General features: G+C 38.7%; 1 protein-coding gene and 1 long non-coding RNA gene across 4 annotated transcripts in view; one reads left to right on the top strand and one right to left on the bottom strand.

The window, feature by feature from the left end:
* Positions 1-7,998, top strand: part of LOC149248636 (uncharacterized) — a 106,981-nt gene extending 98,983 nt beyond the window's left edge. For both annotated transcript variants that reach the window (XR_016266677.1, XR_016266678.1), the window contains exon 3: positions 7,483-7,998. This is a non-coding gene — a long non-coding RNA (uncharacterized LOC149248636). The remainder of the gene's footprint in view (positions 1-7,482) is intronic.
* A 1,406-nt stretch (positions 7,999-9,404) lies between these two features.
* The window catches only part of LOC149248635 (E3 ubiquitin-protein ligase RGLG3-like), an 84,825-nt gene continuing 68,670 nt past the window's right edge, over positions 9,405-25,559 (bottom strand). Inside the window, exons 6-13 of one of the 2 annotated variants that reach the window (XM_089458483.1) lie at positions 11,928-12,025; positions 11,613-11,692; positions 11,417-11,522; positions 10,644-10,771; positions 10,371-10,536; positions 10,169-10,225; positions 9,962-10,066; positions 9,405-9,863 (exon numbers count right to left, since the gene is read on the bottom strand). In XM_089458483.1, the coding sequence (XP_089314609.1) occupies positions 9,980-10,066; positions 10,169-10,225; positions 10,371-10,536; positions 10,644-10,771; positions 11,417-11,522; positions 11,613-11,692; positions 11,928-12,025 (722 nt within the window). In that variant the 3' untranslated portion in view covers positions 9,405-9,863; positions 9,962-9,979. Of the gene's footprint in view, positions 10,067-10,168; positions 10,226-10,370; positions 10,537-10,643; positions 10,772-11,416; positions 11,523-11,612; positions 11,693-11,927; positions 12,026-25,559 lie in introns of both variants that reach the window. The other variant, XM_089458482.1, reaches the window with a different exon arrangement.

Genomic DNA, 25,559 nt, shown 5'->3' with positions numbered 1-25,559 from the left:
TGTTGTAGCGGTTGCAACACCCTCCAAAATTTTGGCCTGTGCAAAAATTTCAGAGCCTTCCTTGGTTTTTCCTTTGATGGTTGCAAACACTCGAGCTCATTCCTTGAGCTCTGTCAGAGTCTCTTCACCCTTTTGCTTGCTTAACCAACTGCCGTCTTCTTTGTCATGCTTGCGATCTTGTTTTGGTTCAAAGGTGTCTTTGTGTGTTTCGGTTGTCTTAGCTATGTGAACACCCGTCACACTCTCACACAAAGTTGTAAACACTATCGCGCAAGTGTTGTCACGGTCGTCCAAAGGTCTATCCCAAGTGTCGCACTTAGCTTTCAACGCTAGACAGTCCCACAGAGGGTCATGCTTTGCTATGTTGTCCCGGCGGTCAATGTTGTCATGTTGTCGAAGTATGCTAAGTGTGTGATCACAATGTCGAGTCGAGTTCACTTGCCTCTCACACTTAGCCATTTTCCTGAAAACCTCTCGACGGAACAACTTCACTTCATCAGACCCCGATTGAGCTGCACTGCACAGTCTTAGCCCTCTGTGGTGCTGCTCTACATCCTGGAACTGCGCAGTGCTTGAGGTTGTCCTCCGGGTCAGTTGCACTGCACAATCCTGGAGGTGAGCAGCTTGTCTGCCTTCCCAGAACAGGAAACTGCACACTTTGCAAGATCAGTGATTAAGCCTCCCTCTTGCTTTCTGGAACCCCGCATAGCGCAGAGACCTGAGCTTGCAATGCTCCAAAAAATTGCGCAAAGATGTCCTCCCAGTGACTTCCCTCACCCGGGACTCGCTGCTGGCCAAAACTACGCAAAACTATCCTCGGGTCCCTTTGTTGTCCTGCCTTGTCTTCCCTCTGGAGATTGTGCAGAGGTGTCCCTTAGGGTCCCACCTTGCAGCCGCCACTGGTTTTCTTCGACAGTGAAGACTGTGCCCTGGAGTTCCTTGTCCAATGTTACTTGGGAGCGGGAGCGAAAGTGGGGAGCGGGAGCGAAAACGGGAGCGGGAGCGACATTTTCAGAAGCTCCCGGTTTGGGAGCGAATCCCGGAGCGTTTTTTATATAATATATATATATTTTTTATATTTTGATACATATATGTCGCATTGTCAACAAAAACATGTAGAATAATGAATTAGATATAAAAAACATAGATTGAACCATACAACAACAATCATTTAGAAGTTATAATCTTCATCAACCATGTCCACAAGTTAGTTTCATAGTAACATACAACATATTGAGTCTCATGATTCATCAATCATAAAGTTTCAAGCATTCAAAATTCAATATATAACATTTATCATCGTTGATCACCAAAGTTGTACTTGTAAGCTAAGTGTAACCATTACAAAAAATAATATTTAACACGAAATGAAATGTTATAAGATGAAATGAAATGAAACAACTTTCTACTTTCATGAAGCATCATATTCATAATTCATTACTAATGAGTTATAATTGCCAACTTCAAACTTAAATTGTCATATATTGTTTAAAAAAATATCGTAATAAATATGAAAGAGTCAATAGTTATAAAAGTTACTAGAAACTAGAGAAGAGAAGTAAATCTATTATCTATTTCTTATGCTTGGGCCTCTTGCCACCACGAGAAATGTCTAATTTTTTAGTCTTGTTGGAAAATCAGGGTCTTTGTCATTAATATCACCCTCTAAGAATTAATATCCAGAGGTATCTTTGTCATTACCTCTGTATCTGTATAGGGATCTTTGTCATTAATATCACCCTCTAAGCATTAACATAAGATAGAACAAGCATAACATGTCAAGTCAAGATTTTGTTTGAGTGATGCGTACATTTTTAGGAGGGTCATGATAGAGGAGTTCGACAACCAATGTCACTAACATCAAGGTACGTAGAGGGATTGGTGCTCTTGATTAAATACGAGTTCCATAGCCTAATACATGACAAAATTCAATGGAAACATTGCAATCCCCCAATCCTGAAATCCTGAAAAACTGATAAGTCTGCTGGATTTTGAATGAAATCTAAAATTCTACTTTCTCCATATGAAATCCAATGAGGCTGGAACCGCTCTCAAACATCCTGAGTCATTTCATGGTAATGTTCAAAATTTAAGTAAAAGGATGAAAATGAATATTAAGGAGAATGTCACTTTTACTTTAAGAATTTAACATTACCATGAATAGCATATCAGTACTAGGGCCTAGACTTGATCATTAAGCTGCCCCACTCAAAAATTATTTGTTTCTTTAAAAAAAATTGCATTTCAAACACTACTGCAAAATTTTTTTTGCAAAAAGGGCAAAACGCTCCCGAAATCGCTCCCTACCTTTTAGGGAGCGAAATTTTTTTTAGGGAGCGCGCTCGCGACCCGCTCCCGAGTCGCTCCCGCTCGGAGCGCGGATTGGGAGCGAGAGCGAGGAGGGGGGGGGGAGCGCTCCCTCGCAACTCTGTCCTTGTCCAAGCTTGAGTTGCGCTCTGTGTAGTCGCAATGACCAATCCTCCCTCCCTATCACCTGGAACTGCGCAATGCGCAGTTACTGGGTCCTCTCCCAGCCTGCCATCTGTCCTGGGCCTGAAACATGGAAAACAATGCATCATGCTAGACTAGGAGGTTTTGGATTTGATGTTGTCCCATCATGAGTGAATTGCAGGCACATGTACACTGGTAGATTATGGCGAGACGATGAATGAGATGAAGGAGTGTACATGCTAGAAGACTTACTTGCAGCTGGACAGACGAACAAAGCACACCAAGCAACAAGCGAAAGGAGCACATGCATGGAACCATCTTATAAGACCAAGACCATCGAAGACCCCGCAACACCAAGCCATGTGGAGGATAAGACAAAGCACACCCGAGAGTACATCCATCACTTAGCAGCACAACAGCTTGACATGGACACCACATCCAGCCAGTACATGTCAATAGTGTCGTGTCAAGTTGTGTCATGAGTTGTCATGGCCACATCACCACCATGAGCCATATTTGTTGTAACTGAATGTAATGTAAAGTGGAAGTCCAATGGATGCACACAAGAAGTTGAAGAGTCATGTCAGTTGAAAAGTCATAGGAAGTTCAACCGTCATGAAGGTAGTCCAAGAGTCATAAGGGTCAAGCATCACCCTTGGCTATATATACCTCTCCCATTGTATGAGAAAGCACTTTTGACCTTGGCTCCTCCCACATAGCCTTGAGAGTAGGCAGTCAACTCTTTGAGGAGCGAGGAGTGGCTCCAACGTCCCACTACTAGGACTAGTGATGTATGGTGTATAGATGTGTCTTGGGAATTTTGCTTAATACAGAAGCTTGTTAAAGCCAACATGTTTTCATGCATGTTTTTTAGATGTTTGTAAGATTGTTTTTTCGGCATTTGTAATTCATGTTTGTTTCACCTATACTAAGATAGTTGAACTATTTCGGTTGTTTTAGTACTTACATTGTTGGGAATGTGTTGTACTAGTTATCACCGCTGTCTCATCCCTGTGGATTATTCTGTGGGATACTAGACAGACCTTTGTGTACTGGTTATCACTGCTGTCACATCCTTGTGGACTACTTCACAGGATACTCGACAGACCATCTTCGTGTTTTGCTTCCAACGACCGTCACATCTGTGTTGACTACTTCCCTGGGTGGTGTACGTGTTGTCCCTTCACTTCGGTTTTAATGACTGCCGCATCTGCTGTGGACTATTCCGCTGGATGCTGGACAGAGCTTTTTGGTTCGCGTGTGTCTCTTCCTGGGTGATACTATTACCTCTCACTTAGAGCCTCACTTTACTCTCTCCCTTTGCAGTAAGAGAACCGTGACACGAGTTACATTATGCATTCACCAAGCATACTCACCTCGCTTTTTGAAGACACCAACATAACACTGTCATGTGCTAAACAGCAAGAGCTAAGGCAAATCTCTAAGTAAATGGCAACTGAGCCATCGTACCGGATGGGACTCGTACACCGAACGGTGTGAGGTGTAATTTGGACTTCATACTAGGGAGATCCCCTGAATGTTGGCGGGTCCAGCACCGTCAACACACCATTCAGACTTGTCATCTTCAGGTCCTGCCTCCCCTCAGTGCTTTTTGTGCCATTCTCTGCCAATTTTCTACGCCCCTTCCATGCATAATTTTTGAAAAAAAAAATGTTTGACTATGCACACGCAGCAAGTTTAGCTCAAAAAATAAAAACTTCCACTCATTGATTGTCCCTAACTCCAGTTGATTATGTTAGTTTTGGTATTGAAGCATTCTTGTCGATCACACTAGAAACGTTCTTTCCCATTAGTTCTTGTAGTAGAAGTGTGATTGAAAATATAAAATTGGAGGTGCAATATCGCGATTGTATTTTGCATTCCCATTGCATTCCCTTGTCTTTCTTCCCAGAGTGATGGTCAGAGGGTTGATCTATCATCCCAAATGAAAGACAATGAGCAACGAGTTGTTGCGAGTCAAGTTTTGATGCACACAGATTCTGGTTCTATGTACACAGTCATGTGGTGAATCACGTTCTCATTAAATAGACAAATATCATCGTATTTTCGGTTTCATTTTATCTATACTTGTCTCTAAGTACTGCTGAGCCTCCTTTTCACTAGTATCTGTGTTTCTCTCCACAAGTTCCTTGAATCCTCAAGGAGTCAACATTATTCAAGGCTGCGATTTTTTGTTGTGTTGTTGGCGGCATATATGGAAAATCGATGTTGTTTGACAAGGTTTAGACAACGCCTAGATCTCGTCACAAATACACAGAGGAAGGCCACAAAACTAGTGGCTCACACTTGAGCAGGGTAGGAATCTGCCTGCTCTGATACCATGTTAAACATACACAAAAATAATGGACAACAGATAAGATAAGTGTAAATTACATTTGCTATACAAATGATATACATTTATAATACATTATAATGACCCTTGGTTTCCATATTCCAAGTGGTCTCTTAGACTCCGGTGATTGTTCACATTCCACACCAACCCTTAGCAGATTAGGTGTTCAACAGTTGAATTTTCTTTGATTTTTCTTTCCTTTCCTGGGTGCTTCTTCTTCGTGAAAACATCTACTTTTCAAATAGTTAAGGACCTAGGAATTTTAGGGGCTTTAAGCCTTTTGAACCTTCGAGATAAATGCTCAGAATTATCATCAATTTAAGTGCAGAGGTATAGGCAATAAATCATTTCAGGAGGGCATGGTCTTGATGCTACAAATCCCCAACAAACCTTCAGAACTTTGGTGACAACATAGATAACACTGTTCAAGAATTTAGACAATATTTACCACTTCAGAACACCATACTTTTCATCAATAGATCTCGATCCTTTTGGAAAGAGAAGGCCGAATGATCTAAGATACTTGTAGCAGTCCTGTACCAAACAATACCCCTCATTGGTTTGTAACATAAAATCGTAGAGTTGAGGGCATGTAGCCTAGTGAAACGCTTATCTCGGAGAAACCATAACTCCAAAAAAAAAACCCAAAACCCAAGCCTCCTGTGTGATCTAGCAATACTCCACAGGGCTGAAGTAAATTTCAGAGTTTAGTTACAACAAATGATAGGTGTTATTTCTTACCTGGGAGGAGAGTTGAGGTACCTTTATATAGATTTTGAGACGTTGAATAGGGCAGTCAACTTGAGGAACTTTAGGAGGGAATTTTAATTTGAAATTCAAGCTCTTGGAGCCAAAACCCTTCCAACATTAAATTGTAATTTATAAACAAATCTTTTATTTTATTTTGATATTTGAATTTCCCTCAACTTGAATTTTGCATTTTATTAATTAAATTTTCTTTATCATAGAATTAGCCAAGGACTAGCCAATACTAAATTGCCACATCGTCTCCTTTGGGGTTTTTCCCTGCATGTTGGGGGCTTCATCTTCAAACAAGCATAACTCCCAAACTGTGAAGGCTCTCGTGGCGTGCCACATACCACCGAAATCGGTTCGACGAGGAGAATGCAACAAATATGATCCATACTTGAAAAGCTATGATTTTCCATGTCATTTTGGTCAACCAAGCTGGGGCATCTTCTGGAGTTGCTTGGGTTGACATCAATGACAACCACATTTCAACATCTGTCTTCTCTTATAATTTCGACCCAAATCCAAAAGTCACTTTTATTGGCTAAGATTAGATCATGATGAAGGGATGATATTAAATCATAAGTTAACTTAGGAATTTTTAATTTTTCGTAAGTCTAACTTTAGGAAATAGTTAAATAAATTAATATTTTGCTAAAGTGGTTGTCTTGTGGGTCCCCTTGCTATCCTTAGCACTTAGGCAAGCAAAACCCTTACTTCTCTACTCCAATCAACATCTAACAGGTTGGTGCTTGCAAATCTATGTAAATGAATTGAAGAAGAAGAAGGAGAAGAAGAAGAAGAAGAATTTGTGGTTTTCCCCCATAAAGGTTTCCACGTAAAAGCTTGTGTCCTCTTGTATTGATGTGATGATGGCTTCTTGATGAACAATTTCATTTATTGTTATGATGCAAATTGTTATGGTACACTGCTACATGGTTATTTATTGATGAAATGTTTTGAAATGATAAGTTTGCCATTACGCAATTCATCCCCTGCCTCCCCTCCCCACACCCCCTCTTAGTGTGATCTTTAGTCTAACACTTTTTAGTGTGTGTTGCAAGCAAATCCATTTCTACAAGCTATATAACTATTCCCAAGCTCTCTCTTCAATGACATCTATGATATGACTCCATTGATAAGACAAAATCTTAGGGATATTTTGATGGGGCCAGTTACGACACCTTGACTTGCTGTGGGAAAAGTGGCATTCTATTCTTAAATGACTCTCATATTATTAGCTTTAAGTAGGATTAGGAGCCAGTCAAATAATTATGCCAAAATTTTGGCTATTAAGTTGCTTTTAAAAAATACTGCTTAGTGTCCAATCTTTAGGTGTTTTGGGATACCTTGCTAGGTATTTACTAGTTAAAACGCATTTTCAAAATGGGAAATTTGATGTTGTGTTCTATTTATGAAGAGGCGAAAGTTCATTTTTCTAATACTAATTCAATTTCCTTTGCTCATTTTTATATAGAACTTAACTTAGATGTTGACTCGCTCCCAAAGCAAGGACTCTACCTGGTAGTTGGGCCTTGCATAACTATTCCCAAGTTCTCTCTTCAATGACATTTATGATATGACTCCATTGATAAGACAAAAGCTCAAGGGTATTTTGATGGGGCTAGTTATGACACCTTGCCTTCTTGTGGGAAAAGTGGCATTCTAATCGTAAATGACTCATATTATTAGCTTCAAGTAGGATTAGAAGCCAGCCAAATAGTTATGGCAAAAAATTGGCTATTAAGTTGCTTTTAAAAAATATTGCATAGCATCCAATCTTTAGGTGTTTTGGGATACCTTGCTAGGTATTTACTAGCTAAAAAGCATTTTCAAAATGGGAAATTTAATGTTGTGTTCTATTTATGAAGAGGTGAAAATATATTTTCCTAATATTAATTCAATTTCTTTTGCTAATTTTTATATAGAACTTAACTCTGAAGTTGACTTGCTCCCAAAGCAAGGGCTTTACGTAGTAGTTGGGCCTTGCAAATGGAAGGAATCAAATGATGGTTCTATTGTTTATAAATACTTCATGTATTTGATTAAGGGGTTGTCTTCACTTTTAGGTCTGCACAATGGTATCAGATCAAGTTATGTTAGTGCTACTACTATTGAGCATCTTCATGCCTCGTTGGGCTTTGTTTCTATTAAGTGTGAATGTCTAGTTCTGGTCTTTTCTTGAAGATACTTTTAGATGTACTTTTGGATAGACCTACTACTTTGTATTTTTGATAGTACTTCAAAATGACTATTTTTTGTTTTAGTATACATTTGAGGATGTAAGTCGTTAATTTTGCGATCTATTTATTGAACTCCATAAGAATAGTTTTGGAATGCTCATATGAGAATCAATTCATTAATCTGTAATGCTAAGTTAAAAGCATCTATAGATTGTATTTGTCTTCATCCCAACTAGAATATAAAGATTATTTATTTATTTATTTTATGGGGAAAAGAAAATTCTTTGGATAAGTCTAACATTGTGAAAAGTAGCAGTGAACATGACAAGGACCTCACTAATTTGTTGTCAAATCTATATGTATGTGTTAAATGAATGCATTTTGAGCTAATTTGGAAAGCGGATAACAGGTTTCATAGTCTGTAGATAGTAGAAAGTTAATTTTCGAAGTGAAAAACTGTAGTTTCATGAAGCATGAAACTTTGAAAAGCAGTATTGAGCTAAAAGTTATTACGTGCCTTGATTTGATGAAAAGAGAGCCAGTGAAGCTTTGCTAAATAATTTTTTTGGGTATAGCCAATGCTTGTCATTTAACTCATTCAATGAATTTCTATAGTTCAAATATTTCTCCCACAAAATAAACAGTGATAGTTTCCAAAACAGCTCACACATAGAACTCACAAATTACCTAAGGCAGAGGCATATGTTTGTCCTGAAGTTGGTAATACATTTGTCAGCATTGAATCTAGTGTTGAAATCTCAAATGGACTCTCCATTTTCCACATGTATCACAATATGTTCTTGAAACATTTCAATATGTTTTTATTAAGTGTGAATGTCTAGTTCTGGTCTTTATTTTATGATACTCTTAGATGTACTTTTGGATAGACCTACTTTTTGGTTTTAATATATATTTGAGGATGTAAATCCTTAGTTTTGTGATCTATTTATTGAACTCCATAAGAATAGTTTTGGAATGCTCATATGAGAATCAATTCATTAATCTGTAATGCTAAGTTAAAAGCATCTATAGATTGTATTTCTCTTCATTCCTATTAGAATATAAAGATCATTTATTTATTTATTTTATGGGGAAAAGAAAATTCTTTGGATAAGTCTAATGTTGTGAAAAGTAGCAGCGAACATGTTGTCAAATCTATATATATGTGTTAAATGAATGTATTTTGAGCTAATTTGGAAAGTGGATATCAGGTTTCATAGTTTGTAGATAGTAGAAAGTTAATTTTCAAAGTAAAAAACCATAGTTTCATGAAGCATGAAACTTTGAAAATCAGTATTGAGCTGAAAGTTATTACATGCCTTGATTTGATGAAAAGAGAGGCACTGAAGCTTTGCCAAATATTTTTTTTTGGTATAGCCAATTCTTGTCATTTTAGCTCATTCAATGGATTTCCATAGTTCAAATAGTTCTCCCACAAAATAAACAGTGATAGTTTCCAAAACAGCTCACACATAGAACTCACAAATTAGTAATTACCCAAGGCAGAGGCATATGTTTTTCCTGAAGTTGGTAATACATTTGTCAGCGTTGAATCTAGTGTTAAAATATCAAATGGACTCTCCATTTTCCACATGTATCACAATATGTTCTCGAAACATTTCAACCAAGTGATAAGCGTCACTATAGATTTTTCCAAATTTTTCTTTAAAATGGGTCCAATTTTGAATCATGCAAATGGGTAAGACATTGTATCAATACCATTCTTTTCCTTCAAAGTGGTTGGAAACAACTGGTACACAATCTCTTGATTCATGATAATAAGCAAAATAATTTTACATTCATAATTTCTAATATACTGAAAATCAAGTATGCTTCCTTCACCATCAAATTTTGATAAGTATTCTACTACATTTTTTGGAAGCTCATGTGAAGGCCCTTGCAAGCCCAACATAGTGTTGACCACCCATGTAGGGATTTGGGAACATCATTGAGGTGTCATAAAAGTGACAATAAGCCCTGCCATTGCATTAGAAAACAAGTGTGTGAGAGGTGCAAGTGCCCGAGGCATTAGCCTCTAATGGCACCTCTCCATGATAAACAATTCCCAACACACACCTTTGCAATCTCCAAAGGGCCTGTGCAGATATATCTGTTTCTTAGTACTGCTGCAGAGAGGGAAAAATGAAACTCCCTTCATAAATATCACCTCTGAAGAGTCACCCATCACCATTGCAAAATCATTCAGTGAGAGTGAACCCCTTACCAGCAGACTGAATGACTCTCAAGAAAGGTACACTCTTATACGTGTTGAGATGCGTGCACGACATATGGGGCAGTTTGACAACCTTGGGCTACACTCTCTACAGGCCTGTTGAAATAGAATTGGTGTCACCAAAAAGAGCAAACTGAAGCATTTTTTTTGCCAAAAGTAAATAGGAAAAGAACAATGTCCAGTTATCTGCATACTCACCGTGTGCCCACAACCAAATGCCATGTCTCTAGAATTGGTCAAGCAAACGGGGCAAACCTAAATTAAGATAAAGCTGGATTTTTAGATCATTCAGTTCCATGACTAGAATTAAAATTAAAATAGCAGTGAACTGTACATCAAAAACAAAACACTCATAGGCCATGTACGATGAACATACTGCAACAGAACTGGCAATCTCTACCTGTGACTCACTTCCTGCTGGGGAATTCCCTGTAGAACTGACGCTATGTGAAGTCGTAGATTGGGAGGCTGTCAAGTTTGGAAAGCTTGACGGGACAGCATCATGTTGAATCGTAGGCAAGGGAGGATTACGTGGTCGTATATTTGGAACATTTCCTACACGTCGACTGTAAACAGGTAAAATCAAATTGAATTTCCTCTGGAATAAAGAAACACAAATCAGAACCACCTTTCAGAAGACATTATATTAGTGAAGTTGGAATGATACAGGTACCCCAGAATATTAAATTCGACTGTTGCTTTATACTGAGTTGGGATCTCCATAAGTGCAGCAAGAGCAAAATCTACTTCTTTCGCAGACTGTGGAAGATTTTTCGACATTATGTTTGTAAAGTTCACAAACTGCAAATAGGATGCAACTCCAAATCAGGGGGGGCTAACATATATCTTTTGCCCAAGAATAATTTTGCACCAAAACAAATGAGACTGCATAAAGATGGCACTTATAAGCAAAAGACTAGTATGATGAGGCCCCATACATGTTGACTATCAAAGTAAACACAAATAAATCACCCAACTAAGAATATTTTAGGGCGTAGGTAGCAATTTGGGTGAAAGCTATGATCCATGCATAACAATTAATGAACAATTGGGCATACTGATGCATCAAACTTGTTCCCTGGGAGAGTGAAGTCGGAATATTTTTACGAACAAGTATCTGATTAGCTTGCCATGCTTATTACAGAAGTGAGGAAAGAAACCTCAACTTTATTAACCAGGGTTTTTAACTGTTTTTTCCCCAGATCACTAGGTTCAGCTTGTAGTTCTGGAATCCCACGGTCATTGCGTCCTCTGCCTTTCTCTATCACATACACACGCATCGTCTCTCTCCAGAAGAATGGAACAGGGGAAATCATGGGTGGCAGCTATTATTCTAGCCTCTTAAAACACAACTAGCATACAGTGATATTTTCATCCACACAAATATAGAGGGGATGGAAATAAAGAGAGACGTGACATTTAAATTTAAATGCAACAAAATCCTACCTGAAAATTGTCAAATTCACGGCGAGGGAGTTTATCATCAAATTCCCGCATTGTATCCCAAGGTCCATCACCAACTCCAACCAGTACTATTGACAGCGCATAACGACTGCACAATTAGAAAGGTGTGAGAATTATGTCAGTTCCAAAAACATGTAATTAATTGTCTATGTTGTACATTGTAATTCCTGTGGCATACCTTGCAGCAGCTATAGCATTGATTGTCTTCTCTTCTTGTGGGCTTAATTGGTCAGGCCTTGTATCACTACTTCTGGTTACCTGCAAATGATGGGGACACCATGGAAAAGCGATAACATGAGATGGCCTAATACCAAATTTCAATCATTAAACACTAGGTTTTTAAATAATAGAAGACGTTATGAAAGAGTACGCCAAAGTATCTGGAATATATATGCAATGAAGCAAGATACCAACTCAGGCAATGAATTACAAAAAGATAATAAGTGATATGACATTGTTTTACTCCAGGACAAGAAAATTGCATCTTTAATACCTGGCCATCTGCAATAATAACAAGAACATGATATTGACCACCAGAAGCTTCCACAATGCCCATTGAAGCCTCAATGACTGGAGCAAAAGAAGTTGGACCTGTCACAGAGATAAAAAAGAAAATGTGTCAACAGATAAAAATCTCGCACGAGAAAGGATTGTTCGGTTCTCTTTTTACCAAGTAAGAAACAGAAGGAAACAGAAAAGAGATGCTAGTATTGCTCTATTCATTGCAGACAATTAAACATATAGAACGGTGAGACAGTTCTGATCATGATTATGCACATTGATACACATCCATGCTAACTGAATTTACAACAATTCAGACGAATGGCATCGACATTCCTCTACTTACAAGCTCCAGGAAATCAAGAAGCAAGCATGTTTCCTTATGAAAAGAAATGTTCATCATGATTTACATGAAAAATTAAAATGTTACAGAAAAATAAGTGTAAATTATATATTTTCTCTAAGGCCCTGAACATATTTGCGTTTAGTAACTTTTAAGTTCAGAGCGTACAAGAATCATATACTGGTATTCTGAATAATGTGAACACCTATTTTATTTTTCCTGAAAAGTAAAGGACTAAAAGTCAATAACAAATTAGACTGTTTAAGGAATATCAATCTAAAAATGGAGTATTTACCAGGATGAATCATGTACACAAAGATTTAATATCGACAGACTATTCCCTAGTGATGCCACTAGTATTGTGTAGTGGTAATGTACTGAATCTGGCCATTTAAGCCATGCACCATGAAATTTTATTTCAATTAGAGGGGCTTCAGGACCTCAGGGGGACCATGTCTGTATCTTGCTTGTTGGACACCTGACACAATAATACACATGTTGGACATGTGTCCTAAAATAGGATGTGTGCCAAACATATGTTGGGCATGTGCTCTAGACGTGTCCAACATCAAGGCACAAAAAAAACCATGAAAATTCTTAAAAAACAAATTTTCTTGATGAAGACAAACATGTGGGATGTGTTTCCTAACGACATGATTTGAAGTACTTTGAACAGCAATGTTGATTTGACATTAGCCAATTTGGATCTTAATGAACCAATGCTAGAGCTGGTTGCTTTTGATGATGGTGATCCTCTCGAGGGGTCATCCTTCAGACCAATGGATGTAGATCTTCAACTGGATAGAGAGGAGGAGGACGATGGAGAAGAGAGCAGCATAAATGGTGTTGATTTTGATGATTTGGACATGGAGGAGGAATATTGGTAGTGAAGATCTATGATATTCTTCCATCTACAATTCTAGTCTAAGTAATAGAACACCTCCAAACAGGGCCTGTGACCTGTATCATATGTGCCAAACACCAATAAGTGAGGACACGTGTCCAACCCATGTTTAGCATAGGAAACCTGCCAAACATGTGTTCGGTACATGGCCTCACCATGCCCTCGTAAAAGAGTTCTACACCCCATAAAAACACATTTTTCGTTTCATTTGAGCTTATTTCACTCAACAGGTGTTGGACGTTTTAGAGTGTAGCTAAGGGTTATTGTGCAGTTTTAGAAGGGATTACAACTATCCATTGTTTTCCTCATTTCTCAAAAATCATGGGTCAATTAGCAAGGGCTGTTGGTAAAAGTTAAAGTAAAGGGAGGAATGTTCCCACTGCTGTTGGCCCCCTCCATTTTCTTCAGGATCTGCTAGTGCTCCATCTGCCAGAAATGGGGCTGCAATAGTAGTTTCAAATGCTGAAAAACATTGTTTAAGCAAGAGAACAACCTAAAGAACAAAAGTTTTATGATTGAATTTGTATCATGATCATGTAAAATTCTAAATGTTTTTAGTTTCTAAATTTTAAAATATATTGAATCTTTGTCTATATTTCATTTTTGTATGTGTAATTTATGTTGAAGATAGTGGTAGCTTCGGAAGGTCTTTTGCATAGGCTTGGCATCTTAGCGTGTAGAAGACGTTATTTGCCTCTTCTAGGTGCTTGCTTGGAGTAAGTGATTTATGTCTTCTTTTTGAACTCTAACTAACTTAGGAAAAGTACAATAATTAAAGTCAATGAATTATTGTGGACTATTAAGTCATTTTCTAAGCAAAAATAATTTAATTATTTAAGTGACTTAGAATAATCTCAACCGTTGATCTCCAAGCTGATTCTATAAGGGAGATTAGGGTTAGGGATTTGAGCTTAATGATGATTATAAAAGAAGCCTAGCAAAGAGGTGAAGACATACAAGAGCTCAAGAGAGCGAGTCATCACAGAGAGTGATTTTCTCTAATGGGAGTGGCTTAGTAGACTAGAGTGCAAAGCAGAAGTACGAGAGAATTGAGGGTGAATCTAGGAGGTCGAGTTGTTGGAAGAAGGTCGACATGATTTGGAGAAAGCCGAATTGCTTGGGGGTTGAGTTTTTCCTAAGGAATAGTGATAGCATGTAGGGAGGGTGTAGGTCAATTTGCCAGCTGATTGATTAGGCCGAAATTTTCTAAGACAATTTCTTCTAGAGGCTGATTTCCCGGTCGCTGAATTCCTTATGCTGAATTCATCTTGTCGGGGTCGAGTTACAAGTTCCAGTCATTGTATTTTTTCCTTGTATCTCCGTGGATTGAAAACCCAAATTTTCAGGATTAATAGATGACAAAGAATTGTTGTGGGTAAATTATTTTTGCAATGTGTGATTAATCTCTCTGATTTAAATTCCAATGCATATATTCACTTCTAGAAGTTAAAAATACCAGTGATTTTATTTTTTGGTAATTCAGTGTTTATCTGGTTTAATAAATAAATTGTTGGTGTTGAGAAGTCAATGCTAGTAGGATTAGGATTAGATTTCTCTTTCTTGATAATTACTTGTGAATTATGTTGGCTTATTTTACTTATTTGTTATATTATCTTTCATCAAACAATTACCAAATAATGTGTTCATGAAGATCACAAAAATACAAGACACAAGCTGTAGGCACTTTGCCAGGGCAAACCCCTTATTTAGGGGAAAACCCAGTCAAAATCTCTTCCTTCAATAGTTTTTCTTGAGACTCTTTAACCTAGACAAAGAGCTCCTCCACACCAAGCCAACCTTTCATTTTTTGATCCAACCTTCGACCCAGTAGCAACAACACTTGAACCTTAACAACTTCGACTTGGCAGCTTCTGGCATTAACATCAGCTTCAATTTTGACAAGGAGACTTCGATCTCCTAAACTAGCCCACATGAGAGAGAGAGAGACACCAAAACTTCAAATTTGTTCTTCCCTTCCTCCTTGACCAAACTCGCACTCCTTTTAGCCTCCTTCTTCACCTTCACACTTTTCCCAGCTTCCAGCTTCAGATATCGAACTATGTGTGAGAGAGTGAAATGCTCCAAATGAAGTTGGACTGCCTTGTATATATAGCCTTCCAATGAGGCCGACTTGGTGTGGAGGTTACATAATTCATTTTTGACAAAAATAATTCTTTTTACATCGTTTGAAAGCCCAAGAAGGGTCTCACAAAATATACAATGACTCTAATGACTTTTTATCAATCCTAGGAGTCCACAATGGGGACTTTGACTAATAAAATGATGACCCAAGCATGAAACCCATGCTTTAATAAGTCATTGTAACAAAAACTCTTTTGATAAATACATTTTATGAAGACCGAACCTAGTTACATTTTTCAACACTCCCTCTTAACTAGGGAGGTATTCATATGAAAGATCTCAAACTATATGAACTATGAAGAGTTTAGGCACTGTAATGCCATGGACTAGATTCCTAACCAGGGCAATCTATCTAAGGTCTCTCAACATTTTAGGCACCGAAATGCTATAGACTAGATTCCTGACCAGGGCAATCTATCCAAGTGGGACTAAGATGGACCAAAGCTTTCAACCTCTCTAGGTACCATCAGGTTTACTTGCTAACCATTGACCCATGGATCTAGGTGTGTATCCGAGGTCAGAACTCCATGACCAATGCCACCCTCCCTACTTCGGGAACTAGACATCAACACACAATGCCGACCAAATGTCCTTCTAGACAATGTGTTTCACACATAAGGCCTAAACAAATCTCTTCCAAACTTTTATCATCATCAACAAAATCAACAATATCAACTAAACCAAGCATGCTTTTAAGATATTCAAACTTTTTATTAGGAAGAGACTTTGTTAGTATATCAACTACTTGATCGTCTGTTGGGACATACTGTAGCTTCACGATCCCATCCTGCACCAAGTTCCTGATATAGTGTAACTTATTGTTGATATGCTTCGTCCTAGCATGAAACACAGGATCTCCAGACATCTTGATTCAACTTTGATTATCACAATTAATCACAGTAGGATCTATAGGCTTCTCGAACAAATTTGTTAGAAGCTTCCTCAACCATACAACCTCCTTTCCTACTTCACATGCAACCACGTACTCTGCTTCAGCACTACTCAAAGCAACATGATCTTGCTTTCTACTCATCCATGAGATCATGGCAGATCCCAAACTAAAGCATCCACTGGTAGTGCTTCTTCCATTGGTCTCACTGCCACCCCAATCAGAATCTGTGAAGCCAATCAACTTGACTTCCTTGCTATTGTACTTTAGGCAGTGATGTATCGTGCCACGAAGATATCTCAATATATGCTTGGCAGCTATCTAGTGATCATGACGAGGCTCCAACTGAAACTGACTGAGGATGTTCACAACAAAGCATATATCTGACCTAGTATTTACTAGATACATTAGAGAACCTACCAACTGACGATAGGAGGTAGGATCCACAAGACTTGAGTCAGAGCTCCTCAACTTCTTGAGATTGGTGATCATAAGAGTAGTCATGGGATTGGAATCCATCATTCCAAATTTCTGCAACAAGTTGATGATATACTTTCCTTGCCCCAAATATATCTCCCCAGGATTTCGCCATACTTCTAGACCTAGGTAATAGTGCATCAATCCTAGATCCTTCATCTCAAAGTCAGCTGCCAACATCTTCTTACATTCTTGTTTTCTTATCTCCACTCCTGTAATGAATAGATCATCCACATACAATAGAATAATGGTTGAATCATTATTCACAACCTTTATGTAGAGATTTGGATTAATAGAACTCTTCACGAACCCAATTTTTAGAAGGTATGCATCCATTCTTGCATACCATGCCCTAGGAGCTTGCTTCAAACCATACAGGGCCTTCTTGAGTCTACAAACATGAATATCTCTGCCATTTACCTGAAAGCCTTCAGGTTGTTCAATGTATACTCCCTCATCGATGGTCCCATTTAGAAATGTTGTCTTCACGTCCATTTGATGGATATTCCATCCCATTGTAGCAGCAAATGAAACCAAAGATCTAATGGTAGTATACCTTTCAGTGGGTGCAAAGGTTTCTTCATAATCTGTGCCTTCCTTTTGAGAGAAACGCCTTGCAACAAATTTGGCCTTGTATTTATCTATGCTTCCATCAACAACGTGTTTGATATTGTAGATCCATTTTGACGTGACAACCGATTTGTCACTAGGTCTAGGAACAATTTCCCAAACCCCATTATTCATGATGGATTGATATTCTTTCTGCATAGCTTTCTTCCATATTTCTTGATGAGCAACTTCTTCAAATGTACATGGTTCTGCTTCAATGAGTCTTGTCATATATGCAACATATCTAGAATATCTCTTCAGCCTTTTGCTTTCCCTGAAGGTTCCTTTCGCAAATCCATGCCCTTCAACATCTTCAAGAGTAGCTTTTAACCAATTTGGCCTCTTCCCTGTGCTTGGTATGACCACAAGTTGAATAAGCTCACTTGGTCCTTCTTCTTGAATTGTAGAAGGGTTGTCATGTTGTACTTCTTCTTCTTCAAATATAGGTAGATCTTCATCATCAAAATCAATAGGAATATCCTTTGATCTTTTGTAGGCTTGATTTTCATCAAATATAACGTCCTGCTTACTCCAATGTGCCTTCCTTCCTTGATGTAGATTCTATATGCCTTTGAGGAGAGACTATAGCCAATGAAGATCCCTTCCTTGATGTAGATTCTATATGCCTTTGAGGAGTGACTATAGCCAACGAAGATCCCGTTGATGCTTGTAGAATCTAGCTTCTTTCGTTTGTCCTTTGGAATGTGGATGTAGGCAGGACTCCCAAAGATTCAGATATGGTCTACACTTGACTTCTACCCTTCAGATATGGTCCTTATCGATTTTGAATATATACAACTATCATTGCTGCTTCTCCCCATAGAAATTTTGGTAAGTATTGATCAAGGAGCATTGTTTGTACACCTTCAATTTTCCTATTATTTCTTTTGACCACTCCATTTTGTTCGGGATATTAGGGAACAATAAGCTCCCTCTTAATTCCTGCTGCTTTACAATATGCAATCAATTCTTTAGAAGTGTATTCCCCACCATTGTCGGATCTTAAAGCTTTTTGTTTTTTTGTTTTGTTTTGTTTTGTTTTGTTTTGTTTTTTTTGTTTGTTTTTGTTTTTTGTTTGTTTGTTTGTTTGTTTGTTTGTTTGTTTTTTTTTTGTTTGTTTGTTTTTTTTGTTTTGTTTGTTTTTTTTTTTTCTCAGTCAGGGTTTCCACTTCGCATATAAACTCTTTGAATTTCCCAAATACTTCATCCTTTTTCTGGAGAAGGTAGAGCCATGTCTTTCTAGAGTGATCATCAATAAATGTTACATAGTAAAGCTGACCTCCAAGTGATTTGTCAGACATGGGTCCACACACATCAGAATGTATGAGGTCTAATATTTCTTTAGACCTTATTTCACTATTTGAAAATGGTTTTCTTGTATGTTTTCCCAAAGAGCATCCCTTGCAAAATCCTTCACGATCTTCTTTGATATCGAGGATGCCGTGAACTAGATTTTTAAGAGTGGGAATGACCTTGTACTGAAGATGACCATATCTTCTATGCTATAGCTCAATAGGAGATATTTCCATATGAACTAGGGCTTGAGGAGGTGGTTTAATGACTCTGTACAAACTTCCTTCACGAACTCTAATACCCTAGCTTTGTCAATACTTGAATCTTTTCCCCAAACCAAGACCTTTCCATCAACAAAAACAACTCTATCCCCTTTATCTTCTAAGCAAGAAATTGAAAGCAAATTCTTTTTCAAACCTAGAACATATAATATGTTGTTGAGATGTAGTTTTGCTCCATTCTCCAACTTCAAAGATGTTGATCCCAGACCTCTAACAACATAGCTTTTGTTGTCTCCCAATTCCACTGCATGGGAAGATGGTTCCTTTGATAGAGTTTGTAGTTGTTTACATTCCCTTGTCATATGCCTTGATGCTCCATTGTCAATGATCCATGCATTATCATGATTAAGTGATATGTAAGTGCAGCTAAGAACCCTTGAATTTTGACCTTATTGAATAAGTAGTAGACAATCTTCTTGATCCATCTTCTCGTAGAATTAAACCCCATTCTTATTATAGAGGGAGTAATCATTTCCTTCAAGCCAACCAAAGTGATCTTCATTCTTCTTTGACCTTAGCTTTGACACCATGTTGAAAAATCAATGCTAGTAGAGTTAGGGTTAAATTTCTCTTTCTTGATAATTACTTGTGAATTATTTTGGCTCCTTTTACTTATTTGTTATATTATCTTTCATCAAACAAATACCAAATTATGTGTGCATTAAGATCACAAAAACACATGACACAAGATATAGGCACTCTGCCAGGGAAAAAGCCCTATCTAGGGGAAAAACCAATCAAAATCTCTTCCTTCAATAGTTTTTCTTGAGACTCTTCAACCTAGACAAAGACCTCCTCCACACCAAGCCAACCTTTCCTTCTTCGATCCAACCTTCGACCTAGTAGCAGCAACACTTCGACCCTAGCAACTTCGACTTGGTAGCTTCTGGCATCAGTAGCAGCTTCAACTTTGACAAGGAGACATTGATCTCCTAAACTAGCCCACATGAGAGAGAGAGAGAGAAAGGGAGAGAGAGAGAGACTAAAACTTTGATTTTGTTCTTCCCTTCCTCCTTGACCAAATTCACACTCCTTTTAGCCTCCTTCTTCACCTTCACACTTTTCCTAGCTTCCAGCTTCCAACTTTAGATATCGAACTGTGTGAGAGAGTGAGATGCTTCAAATGAAGTCAAACTTCCTTGTATATATAGCCTTCCAATGAGGTTGAATTGCCTTCCTTGAGGCCGACTTGATCTTCTTGAGGCTGGCTTGGTGTGGAGGTTAATTTATTCATTTTTTACTCAAAAGCAATTATTTTTACATCGTTCAAAATCTCAAGAAGGGTCTCATAAAATATACAATGACTCTAATGACTCTTTATTAATTCTAGGAGTCCACAATAGGGACTTTGACTAATAAAATGATGACCCAAGCATGAAACCCATGCTTTAATAAGTCATTGTAACAATAATAAAAATTCTTTTGACAAATACATTTTATGAAGACTGAACCTAGTTACATTTTTCAACAGTTGGGAATAAAATAAATTGCCATAAGAAAATAAATCTGGCTGGTATGAGGAAATTTAACATGGTACCAGAGCTATCTAGAAGACTCTGAGAGAGATTTGAAATCACAAGGGTTTGTAGCAGTGAGTTTCTTTATTACGACAACATAATTATATTCTTAAAATTTTGCAGTTGGGTTTTGTGGCCATGGTCGATTTTTGAAGATGGCATCATTGAGTAGTCTGCGATATGAAGATAGGTTGGATGGGGCTGCTAATTTCAATCCCTGGAAGGAGCGAATTACCACGATTCTGAAGATGAATGGTTTGTGGGATCTCATAAACAGAGACATTTAGGTTCCTTTAGATCCAAACCTCATAGTGAGTACAATCTTAAAGATATGAAAGTAGGGTGTATAATATTGGATGGTGTGAGGAATTACATAATTCCTCACATATCAGGGAAGGGCACCAGACGTCAGATGTGGGTATAACTTTGACTGCTCTTTATCAAAGTTCAAATGAAAACATAAAAATGGTGTTGCGAGAGAAATTAAACAACGTCAAAATGAATAGATTTGAGACCGTGACATCTTACCTCACGAGGATCCAGGAGGCTCGTGATGAGCTTGCAACTATTGGGGAAAGTGTGAGTGATTCAGACCTAGTAAAATTTTCTCTAAAGGGTTGCATTAAGCAATGGACCACTTTTGTGGATGGGATCCTTGCTAAGTAATAGCTTTGTGGTTGGAGCTAGTTGTGGGATGACTTCATCTAGAAGGAGATATGGGAGAACTCATTGACTAGAGGATAGCAAAAGGATATCGAGGAGAAAGATGAGCTTGCTCTTGCTGCACAAGCGAAAAAGGGAAAAGCGAAAACCAAGGAGAAATAGAGTGGGGGAGGCTTTTCACAGAACAAAAAGGAAAATGACATGAGCAAAGCCAATTGCTTTACTTGTCACAAGTTCGGGCATTTTTCTAGTCATTGTCCAAACAAGAAGGGGGGCAAGGGAAAGACAACCATGACAACCACTACACAGATGGAAGAGATGGCTGAAAAGTTTGAGAAATTTTTTGCCTTGGTGTCTTACCTTTTTGGAATCGTCATGAGAGGTGTTTGGTTCATGGATAGTGGAGCATCTCGTCACATGGTGGAATCTTGAGACATATTCGCCAACATGACCAAGGGGCCTACGAACGTACATGTGGAGCTTGGTGATAAGGCCAAGTATGCAGTAGAAGGCACTGGCAATATTGAGTTTTAGATGGACTCAAGTGGTATCATGGAGGTGAATGAAGTGTTGTATGTACCAGGTTTGGAGAAGAATCTCTTTTCAGTTTCGGCCATAGAAGTTAAAGGACTAGAAGTCAGCTTTACGGGAGGTGAAGTGGTTGGGAGAAATGGAATTGATCCAACCAAGAAGCGAGTGATTGGGAGAAGGGAGAGGGATCTCTATCTGTTGAGAGGACAATCGGTGAAGGCTCTCATACATGAGAGTGACAGCCAGAGTGAGATATGGCATAGGAGGATGGGACACCTATACTACAGAGCCCTCTTGATGTTGCAAAGGATGGTTATTGGTTTTTCAGAGGTTAGGGAGGAGTGTGTAAAGGGTGTGCGCTTGGTAAACAAGCTAAGGTTGTGTATCCTCACAACGAGACCAAGTCTAAGGGAGTGCTAGACTTGGTGTACTAAGATATTTGTGGTACTATGTCTGTGATATCGATCACATGATATTTATACATTGCGATGCTCATAGATGATCTTTCTAGGAAAAATGGGATCTACTTCTTGAAGACCAAGGATGAGGTCTTCAATCGGTTTTAGGAGTCCAAAGCTCTTGTGGAGAACCAAATGGGGAAGAAGATTAAGGGGTCGAGATCTGATAATGGGGATGAATATACCTCCAATGAGTTCTAGGATGTTTGCAAGGAAACAGGGATTAAGAAGGAACTCACCGTACTTTACCACTCTCAGTAGAATGGGGTTGTCGAGAGGACGAATGGGACCATAATGGAGGCAACAAGGGCAATGATTTATGATTAGGAATTGCCATGTTTTTGTGGGTAAAGGGCTATAATATAATCATGTACATGCAGAACATGAGTCCTCATAAGATATTGGAGGACATGACTCCTGTGGAGTTTTTTATAAGAGTGAAATTGTATGTGAGCCGTTTGTGCATCTTCGATAGTCCAGTTTATGTCCTCATTCCCATGGAGAAGAGGACTAGGATGGAGCCCTTGTCAGAAAGGGGTGTATTTGTGGGCCACAATGAGGTCTCAAAGGCCTATTGAGTGTGCATTCCAAGATAGAGGAAAGTGATGTTGAGTTGGGATGTTAGATTTGATGAGGACAAGACTCTTAAGAGGTCTCATTAGAAAGGGCCAACAATGGTAGAGGATTGAGAGCGAGAAGCTCTAAAGGATGAAAAGGGACCAACAACACCAACAACAAGGGCACAATCAGGCTTCGACAGATCTGGAGGAGCTGGATATTCCTTCGAGCTCTACCATGAGGAGGCCAAGATGGGCGAACTAGATCTTGAGAGACGTTGAGGAGCATGTGGAGGCTCTCCTAGCAACACCTTCAGGAAGAGTAGACCAACGACAATAATTTCCAGTTATTGGGCATTGACAAGCAATGTTAGTGAGTCTAAGCCTTCCACCTTTGAGGAGGCTATAGATGAGCAAGTTTGGAGGGATGCCATGGTGGAGTATAGCCTCATCATGTGCAATGATGTATGGGACATAGTGCCGAGATCAGAGGGAAAGTCTGTGGTCACTTCTCAATGGATCTATAAGATCAAATATGTCGCTGATCGCAGTGTCGAGAAGTACAAAGCGAGGTTTGTGGCGAGAGGGTTATCCTAGAAGTAGGGAGTGGATTACGAGACATTCATACTTGTTGTCAAATATGCATCTATTAGAGCAATTATGTTCGTTGCTTCAGAGATGGGGTGGAGGATACATTAGATGGATGTGAAGACTGCTTTCCTTAGCAGGGTAATTGAGGAGGAGGTGTGTATTGAGCATCCTCAAGGCTTTAGGGTGCATGGGAGAGAGTCTCATGTATGCAGGTTGAAGAAGGTCCTTTATGGGCTGACGTAGATTCCATGCACATGGTATGCTAGGATCGATGGATATCTTCTTGGTTTGGGCTTCGCCAAGACTAAGGCGGATCCCAACTTGTACTATGTACTTGTTGAGGGTGAGCCACTCATCTTGGTACTTTATGTGGACGATCTCTTCTTCAGAGGATCGAAGAAGCTCATAGGGAAAGTTTGTAGGGATGTGCAAGGAGGATCTTCCTTCGGAGTTTGAGATGAAGGGCATCGTCTTGATGCACTACTTTTTGAGATTGGAGGTGTGGTAGCAACCAGGAGAGATTTTCCTTAAACATGGAAAATATGCAGTTGAGATCTTGAGGAGGTTCAAGATGGACGATTGTAGGCCTATGTCTACACTGATGATCACTAACTTGAAGAAGCTAAGTGCTTCTGAAGGTGAGTTGGTGGATCCCACATTGTGCAAGAAGTTGATAGGTTCCTTGATGTATATGGTCAACACTAGGCCAGATAAATGCTTTGCTATGGACACACTCAGCCAGTTCATGGTGAAGTTGAGGCAGGTTCATTGGGTGGCAGGGAAGCATGTATCAAGGTACCTGCATGGTACAATAAACTTTGCACTAATATATGTCAGAGTTGGAGTGGAGTTGTAGCCTGTAGGGGCACACAAATTCTGATTAGGCAGGGAGTGCAGTGGACAAAAAATCCGCATCTGGGTGTTGTTTCAGCTTGGGATCGACCATGATATTGTGGTACAATAGGAAGTAGCAATCGGTGGCAATTATTTCAGTAGAGGCGGAGTAGATGGCAGTGAGTGTGGCAAGTTGTGAGGTAGTGTGGTTTCGCAAGATGCTTGTAAGTCTATTTGCTCTGCAAATGGGGCCAACTGTGATTCACTGCAATAGTCAGAGTTGCATTAAGCTTATTGAGAATCCCTTACTTCATGATCGGTCCAAGCACATCGAGATCAAATATCACTTTATTAGAGACAGGGTCTAAAGAGGTGTTGTGAGATTGCAGTACGTTTCTACAGAGGAACAGATGGCAAATGTTCTCACTCAACCTCTAGTGAAAGGGAAGTTTGTGAAGTACTGAGATAAGTTGGGGGTGGTGGAGAATCCCTTCCTTGCTAGGAGGGAGTGTTGAAGCTAGTGGTAGCTTTGGAAGGCCTTCTGCATAGGCTTGGTGTCTTAGCATGTGGAAGACATTATTTGCTTCTTCAAGGTGCTTGCTTGGTGGAGTAAGTGATTTATGTCTTCTTTCCTAAGTACTTAGGAAAAGTACATTAATTAAAGTCAATTAATTATTGTGGACTATTAAGTCTTTTTCTAAGGATAAATAATTTAATTATTTAAGTGATTTAGAAATAATCTTAACTGTTCCAAGGTGATTCTAGAAGGGAGATTAGGGTTAGGGATTTGGCCTTAATGAATATTATAAAAGAAGCTTAGTGAAGAGGTGAAGATACACGAGGTCAAGAGAGCGAGTCATTACTAAGAGCAATTTTTGCTAGTGTGATTGGCTTAGTAGATTGGAGCGCAGAGGAAAAGTACTGGAGAATTGGGGGCAAATCCAGGAGGCAGAGTTGAGGAGATCGCAGGGTCGAGTTGTTGGAGGAAGGTCGATTTGATTTGGAGAAAGCTCAGTTGTTGGGGGGTTGAGCTTTTCCTCAGGCATAGTGATAGCACACAAGGAGGGCGTAGGTTGATTTGCCCGCTGATTGATTGGGTTGAATTTTTCCAAGCCAATTTCTTAAAGAGGTTGATTTCCTAGTGGATGAATTCCTTGGGTTGAATTCATCCTATGTGGGCCGAGTTACAGGTTTCAGTTATTGTATTTTTTCCTTGTATCTATGTTGGTTGAAAACGCAGATTTTCGAGATTAATAGATGATGGAAAATTGTTGCGGGTGAATTGTTTTTGCAATGTGTGATTGATCTTCTCTGATTTAAATTCCATGCATATATTGATTCTAGAAGTTAAAAATACCAGCGATTTTATTTTTTGATAATTCATAATTTATTTGGCTAAATAAATAAATCACTAAGAATAAAATAAATTGGTTTGAGAAAATAAATCTAGTTGGTATTATGAAATTTAACAATTTACTAATTTGTTATATTTTTTAATATATATAACAAATTTGTGTGTGTAATGTGTCCTCCAT

This window comes from Pinus tabuliformis, chromosome 7 (genome assembly GCF_031772625.1).
Source record: "Pinus tabuliformis cultivar Carrire ecotype Pingquan chromosome 7, CPIR1, whole genome shotgun sequence".
Taxonomy (NCBI): Eukaryota; Viridiplantae; Streptophyta; class Pinopsida; order Pinales; family Pinaceae; genus Pinus; species Pinus tabuliformis.
Note: the sequence above shows the minus strand (reverse complement) of the source record. Positions and strands in the feature narration are given on the sequence as shown.